This window comes from Lissotriton helveticus, chromosome 4_1 (genome assembly GCF_964261635.1).
Source record: "Lissotriton helveticus chromosome 4_1, aLisHel1.1, whole genome shotgun sequence".
Taxonomy (NCBI): Eukaryota; Metazoa; Chordata; class Amphibia; order Caudata; family Salamandridae; genus Lissotriton; species Lissotriton helveticus.
Genome location: NC_136063.1, coordinates 707,494,472 through 707,511,053, shown reverse-complemented (window position 1 = coordinate 707,511,053; position 16,582 = coordinate 707,494,472). Strand labels below are relative to the sequence as shown.

The 16,582-nt window shown below is 51.2% G+C and overlaps 1 protein-coding gene across 3 annotated transcripts in view; it reads left to right on the top strand.

The window, feature by feature from the left end:
- Positions 1 to 16,582, top strand: part of SPIDR (scaffold protein involved in DNA repair) — a 2,204,159-nt gene that overhangs the window by 165,869 nt on the left and 2,021,708 nt on the right. For all 3 annotated transcript variants that reach the window (XM_078687327.1, XM_078687328.1, XM_078687326.1), the window contains exon 5: positions 9,285 to 9,460. In XM_078687327.1, the coding sequence (XP_078543453.1) occupies positions 9,285 to 9,460 (176 nt within the window). The remainder of the gene's footprint in view (positions 1 to 9,284; positions 9,461 to 16,582) is intronic.

The following is a 16,582-nucleotide window of genomic DNA, read 5'->3' as shown; positions in this document are numbered from 1 at the left end:
CACTCACCGGGCTGTCTTCGGCGGGGCTCCTCTGCTGGGCTCTCCTTCGCCGGCGCTGCTCTCCCGGCTCCTCTCCTCAGCCGGCCGGACTTCCTGTCTCTGCAGGGCTCCCTCGGCACACGGGAGCCCTGTCAGCCGGCCGCTGCGTCTCCTCGGGGCTCCCTCAGCCGAGAGGAGCCCCGCGCACGGCCGCCATCTCCCGCGCCTTTCTTTCTTCTTCCCCGGACTGCGGGGGCGGGACTTCCGGCCGGCCGCGCTGGGATTGGCCGGCCGGCCAACCGCTTCCGGGTCGCTGCGGGCAGCGCAGCGGCCCTTCTCCTTTAGGCAGGCAGGCGGGGCTGATTCCTTTTACGGGCCAGATGCCGGGTGGGCACCGGCCATAGGAAATAAAGCGCTTCCAAGCGCTAAGGAAATTGAGCAGAGCGCTACCAGCGCTATAATCGGGAATATAGCGCTCCTAAGCGCTATTGTCCCAGTGAAGCGCTCACAGGCGCTAAAGAGAAGAAACACAGCGCTCCCAGCGCTAGAAGGACAAAAAGCGCTCTCTCAGCGCTAGATGCAAATGAAGCGCTCCCTCAGTGCTACAGGGACAAGTCCAGCAAAGTCCTTCAGGGGATACAGCAAAGTCCCTCTAGGGTAAAGCAAAGTCCCCCCATCCTTCCAGGACAGGCAGAGGGGTCCCCCAGAAGTCCTCCAGGGGCTGGGCAGCGCCCACCCCTGGTAGATTCAAGTCAGCCACAGGACCAAGACAAGAACATTTTGGAAGGGGACACAGCCCCTTCTTATACACAGAAAAGGCTTTGGAGGCTTTTGAAGTCTTTGTGTAAGCGAGCCCTGAGCTCTGGGCGTATCTGGTTTCCCTCTCCTGTCAGCCTCAGGTCAGAGGTGACAGTGGGCCATCAGGAGGAAGAGCCAGCATGGTGGGCTGACAGGCACAGCCCGGCACCACCAGAGCTCTTTCCTCCCATCCCTGACAGCAGATGGGGGTCTTTCATCTACGGCTGACTCAAACCCCCTCCTCCGGGGCCCTGCAGACCCCGTCCTACTCAAAACAGACAGTCCATCCACCAGCAGGCCCAGGCTCATCAGCCAATCACGTGCCAGCAGACTCACTACACAAATATGCCAACTTCTAAAAGTGGCGCTTCTGGACTAGACACAGCCATGCCGCATATACCATTATGCAGCATTCATTCTCACGAGTTCAAACATATCAAACTCGACCCTGCACTCCCCACGCATCAGGAATCTACCATGGGCATACATATTCCCCATTCATTCCTATGGGAGGGCAGGCCACTCACCACACATACACAGAGAGCACACGCACTTTACACTGTACCACAGTGAGAAAGTGCGCAGAGGCCTAAAAATCACCAACCCAGGTCCCAAAAACAGGCTGGGAAAAAGCAAAAAGTCTCGGGGTGAACCTGCCCAAAGGACTGGGTCCAACAGATGTTATAAAAGTGATGGGAGCTACTGAATAGATGCATGCTGTAGTCTTAGCAAAAAAGGCAGATGAATCAACCTCAAGGGGCAAATGCCTGCAAGTGAGACAATAGCCATTGATTTGCCTGAGTTGTCCACATACTCACTGGAAGAAGTATCAATTAGTCTGGTTGGATCGATCCCTGGTGAACATTCCACACCATAATTGATTGACCGCTTGGATGTGTATTTAGGATGAGTGGAAGGTAAGGTTGTAAGAGACATTGTCAGTGATGGTTTCATCAGAATTTTTCGGCGTGAAAGGTATTCTAGATTTTTAATCTCTGACAATAGATACCAATTCTTCTCAAAAGTTATAGAGAACTATCTACTGAAGTGTATAATTGAACATAAAAGACCATCACTGTATTATTCAGAAATTAATGGTGCATTGGAAAGAATGAATATACATTTTACAAAAAGTATACAACTGGTGTGAGGTTTAAACTGGAAACAGGAGTAACAGAAGCATTTAACAGCTTACAGGATCAGGATGTCTCTGCATGTTTCTACAGGGAAGGTTCTGTTTGTGCTATTTAAAGGTTGAGTTCCCTCAAATAAAATCTTCCCAGGTTGAATGAAATAGACCGAAGGTTTTTGTGATCGGTATCCTAGTACTTGGAGGGAACATTAAATAGTATTACGAAATGAAAGGAAAGCGAGATTTGATTTGAGGAAATGTGCAGTGGAGATCAAGGTTGATGTGGGTAACTGGGTTACAATTAATATTCCAGTTGTTTGTGCTAAATTACCTACATTTTCAAGGAAATTAGAGTTGTCAAATTATTTAGCAATGCTATCAAAACAGAGAATGGTTGTATTTGGAACAAAATTTGAATTGTAGTTAGGAATTCCTAAGTGAATGTAGACTAGAGTGTTGAGGTGCAAAGGATTGTGGATGTTAGGTCTGAAAGTGAAAGGGAGATAGTTGTGAGAGGTGAGAATAAATAAGCTAAAGGTTAAAAAAACACAATATCTACATGACTTTGTCTTTCAGTAAGACCATGTTCTCCATGTTAGTGAACATTTGTCCTGTTCTTCCTGCTGTTTTAAGTTTATTTTTACTGTTATCAGATCTGAATGATTCAGAATTTTTTTCTGAATGAAGGGAGACATGGTATACTCTTTTCTACTCACTAGTGTAGATGCTTTAATCTTACTATGGAATGTTGAATGGATTATGTGAGAAGTTGGCCTGATATATAATGTTCACTATTCTAGTGAGCACTTTGTATCAGTCCAAACAACCCTTATTGATGATTGGTTGTAAGTCAACCTTATAGACCAGCTATCCTAGTAGCATGGATACGAGCAGTCTAAGGCTAAGACTCTAGAGGGCGTGTTAAGCCAGCTGTTTTACCATCACATTACCCCTTGAACACCAAGTGAAAGGACACCACACAAGTTGTTATGAAAATAAACAGATATTTATTTATAACAAGACTACCCTGGCTCTTTATGAGACAGGGAGCTAAGCACACAACAAAACTCTTAAGAAAATACTTTAAGTCGCACAATTTACACAAATGCCCGAGGGGCACGAAAAACCATATACTACAAAAGTGGAATGCGAAATTACTAGCAGGTAAGTACTACTCTCATAGGCTTTGGGATCGCTAGGACTGGACTACTGAACCTTTAGATTGCTAGCAGGAGACCTAGGGACGTCGTGTGCAGAGTGGGAACTCTCACGCGTAATGCGGAACAAAGTCTATGGATCCTAGTAAATGCAAAGTTAGTGTTTTCGGGCGAACCCGACTAGGTAGGTCAAAAACGAAAGTGGATCTAGACACTTAGAGAGTGGGCCTACGCTGGAGCACCGGAGTACTCGGTTTACCTAGCCCAGGGGCTGCGGCTGCATAGGGTTCAAGTGTCGTCGAGTTTCTTCGTTGATGAACCAGGAGCCTGAAGAAAGAGTTGCTGGCAGGCGGCCAGTGAAGAAAAGTTCGAAGAGATCCAAGCCTGGATCAGGGAAGAAGAAGACCTGAAAGCAGAGGGGACCAAGTTCTGAATCACTAGCCAGTGATTAAGTGGGCACCAGGATGGCACCGGGCGAAGTCACCGCAGTCAGGTGAGTGGGCGCTGCTGGGCTCTGCAGTCTCTCAGACCAGGAGGCGTTGTCGGCGACCAGGATGGAGGTGCGAGCTGTCCCACGAAGGTTCTTGCTGTCGACGTCGCTGGACCCAGGATTGGGGCAACAAGTCTTGGCAAATGCAAGGCCCACGCGGTGGACCTAAAATGGCGTCTTGAGTGGACCAGGAGGGTCCAGGGTGCTCCTCTGTTGGAGGGGAGCAAGGGCTAGTCTGGAGCAACCAGACCAGCAGTAGTTGTCGTCGTGGAGCGTCGTGAAGGGGCCACTAGCCAACGGGCAAGCGACCTGGACAACGCGGTTGGCAGCAAAGAGCAGAAGGGCCCCACGCAGATCTCGTGGATGCAGGGGGGCTGAACTTCGGTGCTGGAGCTGCTCAGGGTCGGGGCTTCTCTTACCCCAAAGCACTCAGTCGAGGGTCACTCGGGAGTCGTGCTGGACAAGCGTCGTGCAGTTCTGAAGATGGCCGGTCCCTCGAGGTCTCGTCACACCCACGGATCACAGCTGGGCTGATGATGTAGGTTGAGGTCAGAGGTGCCAGGGAAGCCGGTTCTCGTCGTGCTGGAGCAGTCTTGATCCGAAGGAGAGACTGGCAACAAACCGCGATGCTTGGTTGGTGCCTGCTGCTGCAGGGTGACTTCCCCTTAGTCACAAGGGAGAAATCTTGAGAAGAGTCTTGAGTTCCTTCTTGTAGAAAGTTGGTTCAGGATTCAAAGATGATCTGATTTGGAAGGGGGCCAGGTCCTACCTTTATCCTGCAAAAAGGGGCTGGCACGCGACTAAGTCCTGCCCTATGGGTGGGACTAGGAGGGGGGTGGTTACACCCCTCTCCTTTGGCGGGCTTTCCCCAGGCCAGGGGCTGGAGTGCCCCTGGAACTGGTTCCAGCCGGCCTATGCACAGTGAGCACCGGGGTGCCACTTGCAGTCACCTTCCTCTAAAGCCCTGCCTACCTAGGATACACAAAATCCTGTCTGGGACGGTGCTGGCACCGCCCCTGGCAGGAAACCCTTTGTCCTTGCCTCCTGGGCTGGGAGGACTCCCAGCAGCAGGAGGGCAGACTTGTGTCTCGGTGGCTGCATCCATTTTGTGGAGCTAAGGCTCTGTCTGACTTTAACCGGGGTTACAGGTTACATACATGTCGTGTCCCTCTAGAAGGGTGGAATGCTAACCCCGTCGCCAGAATTGGTGAGGGGTTAGTATTCCAATTCGTATGACACCTTACTCGACATGTTTTGATACAGCGATACCAGAGTTGGCATATAACCGCGAGGATTATAATGCACTTAAGAGTATATGGTATGCGATATCATGGAAACGGCTAAGGGATGGATCCCGAAAGCCGCAGACAGGCTCAGCTCATGCCAGAGCACCATCTCACACGATTCCAAGCACTCTGCCTTCAGGATTGTCAAGGCCTGCCATAGGAGTGACTGATAGGAGATCTGTGTGTCCATTTTAGGGTTAGATATAGGTATACTATATCTAAAGCAAAGAGTGATTACACCACCTTGCCCCAGCTGTCGTGCAGCCAGTTGTGTCAGATTTGGATGGCCAGCCAGGGGTGGCATAATACATGCTGCAGCCCCTGGTAGGCCCTGGGTACACCTATGCCCTGGCACCTAAGGTACACTGTACAGGGACTGATAAGGTGACTCAGTATCCAATTAGATATGTACCTAAGGTACATGGAATCCATTTTACAGAGAGAGCAGTAGGCCTGGGGTCCTGAATAGCAGGGCCCCAGGTCAACTAAGTCAGAAAACCAGCAAAACACCAGGCAAAAAGTTGGGGGCAACCATAGTCGGGGATCTACCTTCCTACAGATTAGATGAGAGGAATCAGGGGTGGTAGTTGGAAGGCGCGCTGGTGGGTGAAGTTCTTAATAAATCTGCACCTACTTACCTGAACGTGTCAGAATCATTCTTCTGGGATATACAGCTCACTTCATTATAGTTTGTATCACCAGAACTGCTCTTGCTTCTATTGGAAACCAGCCTAAGGTAGGAAGCTTTACTTCCACCATGCTGGCTCTCCGTCTTCCTGTTCTTTCTGCTGACTCACTGGAGGTGATCCATTGGGATATGCAGATGCAGTGCTATCACTCTCTCAAGCTTCCGCTGTCTGTACGTTGGCCTATACCGGGCCTTATATGCTCCTATTCCTTCCTTCTTTCCAGGAACCTGCTCTTCGACCCACACCCATGAGCAGGCCTGCAGTGCTTGCCGCCTAAAGTTGCCCCAGGTTATCCAGCCCACAAGTGAGTGATGCCCAAGTGCCCTTATCCCTCCACATGTCCACCTCTGTGTAGACACTCACAAGGAGTACAAAGCCAAAATCATGTGCAAAAGTGTTTCTCACGAGTTTTGGTCTGCAGTTATCTTGGGGTCACGCTGATGCCCCAAGTTGCATTTTGCTTGACAAATCTTCCAAGAATTTTAGACTTGTGCATTCATGTTCGAATTTGCGAGCTTTCTAGCTGCGGTGGCAGTTTCATCTGATTCAGCCACAGTCGAATATCTGAAAGAAGCAGTTAGTTATAGATCCCTTACCTTAGAATTGCCCCCAGGCGTCAGACTGGATCCGGAAAGCTTTTTCATCAGCAGTACCCCTGCACGTCGGAAGATGGCGTCGGTCGACTCCGCGTTCGGCGTCGTGGTCGCCGAGATGACGTTGCGGTGGCTTGGCAGTTCAGGCTGGACTGTTCCCGTGAGGCACAGGGTCAAGACTGATTTGCATATTGCTGGGTCTGAACTGAGGTGGCGAAGTGAGCTAAACAATGATGATGGATTCAACCTAGATCTGTGATTGGGGGTGAGTGTCTGAAAAGTTTCAGTGCTCCGTCCATCTCCTTGTGTTTGCTTTGTTCGCCCTAAGTTGGCAGGGTATTACCAGATGTGGGTCCCTTGCTCACTTTGCCACTGGATTCAAGCTAGCCTGGCTGATGAAGGGTGTTACCCAGAAACTGGTCCCAGGATGCTTGTTTCCGGTTCAGGGAAGATCTGGTTTGGCAGTTTGGGCTGGACTGTTCCCATGAATTACAGGATTAAGACTGATTTGTATATAGCTGGGTCTGAACTGAGGGGGCGAAGTGAGCTAAACAATGATGATGGATTCAACCCAGATCTGTGACTGGGGGTGAGTGACTGAAAAGTTTCAGCGCTCAGTCCATCATCTCCTTGTGTTTGCTTTGCGATAGCTACTTAGGCACCTCCCTTGCGCACTGATGTCAGTTCTTTATTTTTCGGTGGCAGCCAGCACAGATCCGGACCGAGCAGTACCTCCAGTCACTTTTTGACTGGCTTTTTTCTCAACTTTTGTCGACTTCGTTTTTTGAGGCCATCGACTCCTGGTGCACTATGGATGCCCGGCTTCAAGGCTTGCGGTTCCAGTAACTGGCTGATATCGGTGACAGATCCGCACCGCGTGTGCCTCTACTGCCTGGAGCGCGACCACGACCTCAAGTCGTGCTCTGACTGCAGGACCATGGCCCCCAAAGTCTTTACGGGAGCAGTCCCGAAAGCTACTCGAGGCCTGGCAGTTGGCTCCGCGCTGCTCAAGGTCCCAGTTGCATAGGAGGTCGAGGGACCGGTTGCGGAGCCACCACCATTCTTCCTCTAAGTCTTCGCACTCGGGGTCAGGTAAGTCAAAGCACAAGAAGAAGTCGAAGAAGCACTGTCGCTCTTCAACGTCTCCCCGTCCGTCGGCCGATGCGACAAGGGATGCGGGTGTTGCCACACCTGCGGCTCCGCGTGCGGAGCCTGCAGTGTTGGCTCTGGGCTCCCCTTCCCGGGACGTGGTGCGACCCGTGCCCAGCTTCAAGCTTTCTACAAAGCAATGCATGCCATCTTTGGGCAGCCTGGCTCCGCCGGTGCGCCTTCGGGACCTGCAGACTCGGCTGGGGACCCTGGACCTTTGACGCCGGCAGCTCTGGCCTCGGCACCGCAGGGTCCCCTTGGATCCAGGCCTGGATCCGGATCGGCGCCGGGCGACCTTGTAACACCTCCCCCGGTGCCGACTCCACCAGCACCACGTCCGCAACCGGAGTGGACTGTGTCCCCAGCCGACGTCGACCCCGGCCTCCACCTCGAGGTAGACACGGAGCTGGACTGCCGTTGACTGACGCAGGATCCGATGCCGATAGGTACTTTTGTGCCCCTGTTCTACCCTGGCTCTTTGAGACCGATTGGCAGCCAGAGGAGGGTGAGGAGGCCTGGGAGGGGTTTGGGGACCCTTTAACCGACCAGCTAGGTTGTGAACCAGACTGGCGAGAGGACCTGGAGGAAGCCAGTAGTCTGGATACCTCCCCAGACCTTGGCATGTTGTGTCCTCCTACCGTGGCTACAGGGGAGGGAGCGTCATACGCAGTGGTGTTGCGTAGGGCGGCCGAGGCTCTTCACTATGAGCTACCTATGGTGGCTGTCAGGACTAACCTCCCGACAGAGGTGCTTCAACTGGCAACGAGCTCTTCGGCGCCCCTGCTGGAGTTTAATGAAGCCCTCATGGACGTCTTTTGGGCACCTGGTCCAGGCCCAGCACTGGGGCACCTGTGGACAGGATGATTGCCCGACGCCACCGCCCGGCCCCGGGCAACCCCACTTTCCTCTCCTAAAACCCCACCCCTGAGAGATTGGTGATCCAAGCCTCCACGTCCAAAGGTGCATTCCCTAAAGCACCACCCGATAAGGAATCCAAAAAGCTGGACCATCTTGGGAAGAAGATGTTTTCTTCCTCCAGCTTGGGACTGCGGTTGGTAAACACTGCATGTCTGTTGGGTCGTTACACCCACTCTGTGTGGGATACAGTAGCGTAAGTGCTGCCACAGTGCCTGGAGGAGGCCCGGGCCTTGCTCTTCCGTGCAGTCGCTGAAGGGAGAGACGCAGCGAAGTTTACCATCTGCTGTGGGCTGGATACCGCCGACTCACTAGGCAAGAAGATTTCCTCGTCGGTTGCCCTTCGACGCTACGCCTGGTTGAGTTCGACTGGTTTTTGGGGGTATGTCCAATCCACTCTTGTGGACATGCCTTTTGATGGCCGTAGCCTTTTCGGCATCATTGCAGACAACGCGCTAGAACACTTTAAGGACTCTCGAGCTACGGCCAGGTCCTTGGGCCTCTCCACCAGCCACCCTACGCAGTCTGCCTTTCGCCCCTTTCGTGGCTATGGAAGCGGTGCCACACCAAGTTCCCTCCAGGGCCACAGGCCGGCGCAAGCTGTTTAGCCCCAGCACGGCCGGGGACGTGGGAACCACCGCCGTGCTTCTGGGAGCCAGCGGGCATGCCAGTCCACCACAGCCCCCTCTGCAGCAGCCTCCAAACTCTCTTAGTCTGACCTTTCAGGGCCACTGAACGCCAGTGAGCGGCAGGATCCGCCATCACCTCCCCCACTGCCGCACCATCACGTCGACAGGTAAGTTTTGCAGACAGTTCAATTTTAATGATTCTTTCTGTGTTCACAATTTTTGTTCAGTGACTTGTGTACAATAATTTGTTTTTCTAAAAGCTTATGAATTTACCCTGCCCTAAACTAGTTATTTTTACAAAATAAACGAATTTGTTTCACAGATTGCCATATCATGATAAATTTGGGTACATGATTAGATTCTGTGTTGTTTTACCCCACCGCGTTCTTGTCTTGAAAAAAGCCCCACAAGTCAATAAAGCTTTCCCTGAACAAGAATGTAAAGATCTTTCTTTGCCTTTCCTTTAGGTGAAGAACAGCGGTTCATTGACTGGGATAAAGACAGTGAAGTGGAAAGTGAGGATCACAACAACGAATGGAGCCAGTCCAAGACAGTTGAAAGTGCAGGGCTAATATCAGACTCTGACTCCTGCCTGAGCAATAGCTCTCTAAATCTGCTTCAGCAGGAGGCTTGCTGTTCCCAGGTAAGGAAACCCCTAGAGAAGAGATCAATTCTGGCTTGTATTGTGCTGCTATTTATTTGGTACAACTGGGTGTTTTTGTATCAACATGATACGCTTACAAGGTCTTAACTTTTCAAGTGAGGGCTTTGTCTGATAGGTCAATCCTAGATATTTATTCAGGAGTCGAGTTTGTTTTTTATGACTATGACCAGAAAACTAGTAAAACATTTGGTGATGTAACCAGTTTTTCAATAGCTGGAGTGAAATCTGTGTGTGCACAAGAATGGCCGTGGTAAGCCAGGTAATTAATCTACGCCCCCCGCCCATAGTGTGTAGTATTTGCAGGAGTTGATGGGTGTTTGGATCAGGGCCTGTGCTCCCCATGTATCCTCCAGCACCCACCAGAGAAAAGTATAAAGGAGAAACTGGCCCTAAGGATGGGCATACTGTTCCACCGGAACCTTGAATGGCAGTAGCAGCCTGTCGGCATGAAGGTCTTCCATACAGGTAATACCAGCCTCCTCCAGCCTCTAGAGGCAGCCTCTGGCGAGGCGGCTCCTGGCAAAGAGAGCCCAAGCAACGAAATAGCCGGGGCATATTGGGGAACGTGCTTAGTAAGGCAAAGAGTGCGTTTAAGGCAACTCAGAGCAACCCTCGGGAGAAGAGGCAAGTTGGGGGGGAGTGAGGGGGGCTTGTGTGCGTATTTTCTCTTTTAACCCCTCCCCTGCTGGTGACGGAACCGCTCCGTCATCAGACACGGCCGCGCTGTGCTGATGACGGAGCGGGTCCATCACGGCCCTTTCGGAGTGCCTGCGCGGCAGCGATTCCGCACCTGCTCTGAGCGTTCCATTGAGCGGGCGGGCCGTGACGGAACCGCTCCGTCATGAGCACAGCACCGGAGCGCCGCGCGGCCCCCACCCCCTTAGCGCTGCGGCAGAATTGCCGCCGCAGCGAAGGGGTTAATAGGTATCTCAATTGTAAGTCTTTAGACAGCACATGGTAGTGAACTACGAGCCACTTACTATGCTCAACTAAATAGGCGCGATATATATTTTGTGTGTGTATTAGGTGGCTGTAGCACCTCTGTAGTTATGCTTCGCTGAGGGTTTTCATTAAAAAGGGATTGTTATGCTTTCTTAATAACTTTGGTGCTGTTTGACGAATCTGCATGACCTTCTCCAAGGAAAGTTCATCTAGTTTACATTTGACATGGCAAGTTTCATGCAGATCTATCAGGGGTGGGAGGGTAAAAAAAAAATGGGTGTCTGAAAAGTGACGTTTATCGATCCTTGCTGTGGGTTGCTGAAAAAAAAACATTGAACAGAATGACACAAAACTTGGACTTTATTCAAGGAAAGGTCTTGATTTGATGTAAATCTGTTCAGTACGTTTCGATACATTGATTTAAAAAAAAAAAGTTTGTGTTGGTTGGAAAGAATTAAAAAGTTAGGGATATATAGGTGTTAGTCCGTGGAGTTCACCAAGCCGAATTCAGGGACCTTCCGCAAATCCAATTTTGAGAAATATGACTGGATGAGGGAATTTTTGCTTCTAGCGTCTATTTCTGGTTTGTAAAGCAAAAACCAGGTCTGTGAAGCAAAAGCCATGTGCAAGGACCCTAAGCCCTATACATCCTTTGCCGTAACTTGAAGAAAAACTTGCAGCATCCTGTACAAGACTTGGTCCCAGAGCCCTGAAAAATAAAAATAGAAGCACCATAAGTAGGCATGGGAGTATCCCCCGCTCAGGCTAGGGGCCCTCCACTGGGGTGCCCCCGAGAATTCAATATATAATACAACATTTTGTCACTGGCTCATGGCCAATGTCCTTCAACCTAGCCTTGTGCACACAAGGGCTTTTCGACCCATGTTGGAACTTCCCCAAGATTCATGAAACCCAGTACTGAGTCCAAGGATCTTCGAAAGGACCAGTGTGAGCCCACCACTGGGAACATTGGAATTTTGTCTGCAAGTTATGGGTTGCATGGCGGGGGTGCAAGCTACGTTTTATAGAGCTAATCATAACTGGGGAACATCAGGTTTATGGTTTTATTTTGTAACATTAACTCACTTTAACTGTGTGTTTTTTAAGGGACATATGCATATAAACACACAAACTGGCTGATTATCACACTGAGCTAAATAGGAAAATGTGCCTGTTTGTGTAAGTGTCCAGTATGAAAGGCTCTGTAAAAAGCAAGTTATTATTATAAAGTATCCTGCAGAAACCACTATAGTGACTATAAAAAAAGTGATTGCTAAAGCCAAAAAAACACAAAATGCTGCCTTCATCAAAGTAGCTGCAAATAGCCAGGAATGTTTTGCCATTTTTCAAGAGGTAAATTTCCTGAAAGGTTACAAGCATCATTACCTCACCTTAAGACTTGTGCAACTGCTTAAAAAACAAGAAAGGTGTGTCATAAAGATCTCAGATATATACTGGCGAACACAGCTGAGCAGGAGAGATCTGCTTTGCCCCATCTGCTCAATAATCATTTGTTTAAATTGATTTTCAATCCAAACATAACACAACCCCCCCACCCCCCATACAAGGCTCATCATTAGTAGGGACAAATTACTGAAAACATTGTAGAAAGTCATTTCCCACAGTTGAGCTCGCAGGTATTTCAGAATCAGTGTCTCTGTAAGCGTCCTAGCTCCACTCCGTTTACCATTATCAACCCCATTACCTGCATCTTAAACACCCCACATTATACCGGGAGCCCACTTGGTGCTCCCGCATTTACTTGCCTCTTCCTCCCCCCAACCCACCAAGCCCCCTCCACCGGTGTGCTCTGAGTAGTCTGAACCAGGATTTTCAATCAACATCTTCGCGCCAGGGTATGTTAGTGTCCTATTGCATTTGGGCTGTTAATCAATTCCTGCCATGTCCGATCTGGCTCCCTTCCTCTAGCAGCCACCTCAAACCTATCTATAGTATGTGTGCTCCCACAGACTGGCTTTCCTGAGAAGCCTCCAAAGAATCAGAGTCCAAGTCCGATTCTGGCGCTGTCAGCAGTGCCACCAGGGACTCCCATGCCTGTGCAGTTTCCATCGCCTTTTCATTGTTCGCTCTCTTGGCCTGCTGGAACCTGACCATACTCTCGCTAGCTGCCCAACTCGTGAATTCCGCCTTCCATCGCTCAACACTAGGGCTCTGCTTGGATTTCCACTTTCTCGTTAGTTCCCGTTTGTCCAACAGCAACCCCGGGTCAATTAATTTGCTTGTTACCTTAGTTCGCGCTGTATGAGGAAACCAGTGCAGTATACATACCCCCATGTTGGGTTCTATCTGCCTATCCGTCACCCCGCAGAGGCCCTTGACCACCTCCTCCCAGTACTTTTCGAGCTGGAGGCAGCTCCACATCATACGTTGGAAGTCTGCTACAGTCAAACAACATCTAGGGCAACATGCCGAATCCACATTGAAGTATTTATTTATCTGCTCTGGGGTTAAGTACGCCCTGTGTATGATGTAGAAATGGATCAGTTGGAATCTAGCATTCTGCGTACCCCTCCACGCCCTTTCCACCAGTTTATCCCAAGGTGATTCAGGTATATCTTTGCCCAAGTCCACCTCCCATTTTCCTCGCAACTGGGATTGCGGCTGAAGTCCCTCCTCTACCATTCGCTTGTACAGGCACGTTACTGCCTTTACTGTCCCTGTGGCCATTACTACATATTGGCATGTCAGGGATGTTTGAGGCTCTAGCAGCCCTTCCCCCCAGTGCTTCTGAATTGCTGATAGCAGAGCGACATGCAGCAAAAAGTCTCCCCTGGGTAAGCCGTTTCTGTCCTGCAGTGTGTCAGGTGCCCCACAAGACTTACCTCTGCTTGTGAAGCAATTCCGCAGAGACGACAAGAGCACCCGCCCCTGTACCAACCTGACCCTTGTGGACTGTATGACCCAGCAGGGATGAGATGGACGCAGGGAAGGGAGCCAGGATGTAGAGGCTTAAACGTGGGAGTGGAGCTTGCGGGGTATCTCGGTGCCAGCTGGAAACCAGAAAAGAACCAGATCAGAAATGAACCACACCTCCCGCTTTCAGAGCAACCCCTCAAACACACACAGAAACAGTGTCCCTCCGGGAACTCACCATTGCTCCTGTGGACTACGGTACCCAGACATCATTGCAGCTCCAAAGAAGGACAACCAAGGTGAGGCGCTCCTGCGCAAGGTACCCAAGCCAAAACCAAAGGAAAGCGCTCCTGCGCAAGGTACTACTAAACACTGTCAAACCAGAAGGCAAAGCGCTCCTGCGCGTGTAACAAAAATCGAACTTAGTCACGGAAACTGTGGCATCCCTGGAAAACAAAAGTATGCTATTTACAATGCTCCAGCTCAGCGGAGCTATTCCCCCAAGCAGCGCTCCTGCGCGATGGGGAATAAACCACTGTGAAGACAGACCCAAAAGTAAAGCACTCTTGTGCTATGACCCTTAACCCCAGCACAGCGCTCCAGCGCGGCAAGGGTTAATGTAGGCAGAAAAATGAACAGCCCTGGATAGCACTCCAGTGCGGTGCAACAAAAAGAAAACAAGCAAGCGCTCCTGCGCGAGTATCTATGGCTCAAAATTACAAGCGCTCTAGCGCGGCGTGAACAACAACAACAGACAGCGCTCCTGCGCGGCGTAGGCAAGCAGGTAACTGACGCGTCTCAGCTCTGGTAATCGCATCCGCGTCTCAGGAGCTTCCAGAAAGGATTCGAAGCACTGAGCCGGCGGGAAACGCGATGTTTAAGCGTTTCCCCCGGAAGTGCTTCAGTTTACCCGGGTCAGCTGCCCGGACTAGACCGGGACTCAACTTCCGCCCGGAAGTGAGTATCCCGGCAGTTCTGTGTGTGTTAGTGGGGATGGCGAGGAGTGGCAAGCACCGTGAACCGTGACAGCACCCCCCCCCCCTAGAAACAGAACCCCCAACACCACCGGAAGTCAGAGAGGAGAGGGGAGGCTGGGCGAGGGCTCAGAGGGTGACTCAGATGAAAAGCACGGACCAGAACAGGAGCATGGCGGACATGGGATAAGGGTTCCCAAGACCGCTCATCCGGACGTACCCTTTCCAGTCCACCAGGTAGAATAGCTTACCCCTGGTACGACGAGACCCCAAGATGGCCCTGACCTCATACTCAACATGGTCCTCCACCACCACCGGAGAAGGAGGAGAGGGAACAGCGCTGCCAGAATGGACCGCATGCAGAAGGGAGACATGGAAGACCGGGTGTATCTTCATGTGCGGAGGAAGCGAGAGCTTCATGGCCACAGGGTTGACCACCCTCTTGATGACAAAGGGACCCACAAAACGAGGCAACAGTTTCTTGGGTCCATGAACATTGAGGTGCCGAATGGAAAGCCACACCCTATCACCCGAGCGGTATGTGGGTTCCTTCTGTCTATGTGCGTCAGCATGCGCCTTGTAGGTGTCCTTCGCCTTGGCCAGCTCGAACCGTGCTTGCTGCCAGAGTCTGCGCAGTGAATCATGATAACACCGTACTGTGGGCAGCTGGCTGTCCAGGGGTTCCTCCCAGGCAGAGGTGCGGGGGTGACGTCCGTGGAGGCAGAAGAAAGGGGACATGCCGATGGCCGAGTGCTTGCTGTTGTTGTACGCGTATTCCGCCATCCATATCACCTCAGACCATTCCTTCTCAACCGTAAGCAGCAAACAGCGGAGGTACTGCTCCATGATGTGGTTTGTCCTCTCGGCCTGACCATCGGTCTGGGGGTGGTACACTGAGGACAGGCGTACGTCCATCTCGAGTATCCTGCATACCTCTTTCCAGAAGCGGGACACAAATTGCGATCCCCGATCCGTTATGACCACTGAAGGAATGCCATGGAGGCGAACCACCTCTTGCACAAGGCCAGTTCTGCTGCTGTGGGCAGTTACACCAAGGGTACGAAATGCGCCATCTTGGAGAGGTGGTCCACTATGGTGAGAACCGTGGTGTGACCCGTCTTGGTGAGCGGGAGCTCGACCACGAAATCCATGGAGATGGTGTGCCACGGATACGGCGGTACAGGAATGGAATGCAGAAGGCCAACAGAAGGCTCTGACCTGTTCTTGCCTAGCAGACAAACGGCGCAGTTTGTCACATGGTTTCTCGTGTCGGTCACCATCGTTGGCCACCAAAACCGTCTCTGCATGAGATCGAGCGTCTTGTGATAGCCAGGGTGGCTGGAGAGTACATGATCATGGCACATGCAGAGTGCTCTTTTCTGCCCAGGCACCCCCGGAAGGTACAACTGTTCTCCTCTGTATAGTAACCCGTTCACACAAGTCACACCTTTGTCTTCCTCTGCCAGGACAGCTGGATCGGACTGCTTCGTGTCTTGTTTCGCCTGGGTGATGAAATCCGTGGATGGGACTATGCCCTGGAAGTATTTCTCAGGTATTATGGAGACAGGCTTGATGTCTTTGGTATCCTCGTCGGCTTCGTCTAGCCGTGAAAGAGCATCCGCTTTGGCGTTTTCTTTCCCAGGCCGGAACGTGATCACAAAGTTGTACTCATTGAAGAACAGGGTTCATCGAAGCTGTTGGGCTGTGAGGGCACGTGCTGATCGTAGAAACTGGAAGTTTCTGTGGTCTGTGTAGATGGTTACTGTATGTTTGGCGTCTTTCAGGAAGTGGCGCCATTCCTCGAATGCTGTCTTGATTGCTAGGAGCTTCCGATCAGACACGGTGTAGTTGCGTTCTGCGGGTTGGAGCTTCTTGGAGTAAAAGGCCACAGGATGCAGCTGTCCTGTGCTGGTACTTCTTTGTGAGAGCACTCCCCCTATGGCGTCCTTAGATGCGTCTGCCTCCACTATGAAGGGTTGCTCGGTATCAGGGTGCACCAGGACCGGGGCTACGGTAAAATGCCTTTTTAGTTCTTGGAAGGCCTTGTCTGCTTTTTGATCCCAACCAAAACGCACCCCTTTGCGCAACAAGCGTGTGATAGGAGCCACCATCTCGGAGAAACCTGTGATGAATCGACGGTAGTAATTGGAAAAACCGAGGAACCTTTGGACCCCTTTTACGGACTCCGGGGTAGGCCAAGACAAGATGGCTTCCACTTTCTTGTTGTCCATTTGGATGCCTGCCGGAGTGATAATGTGCCCCAGGAACTCAACAGAGGTGACATGAAAAACGCTCTTCTTCAGTTTCACGT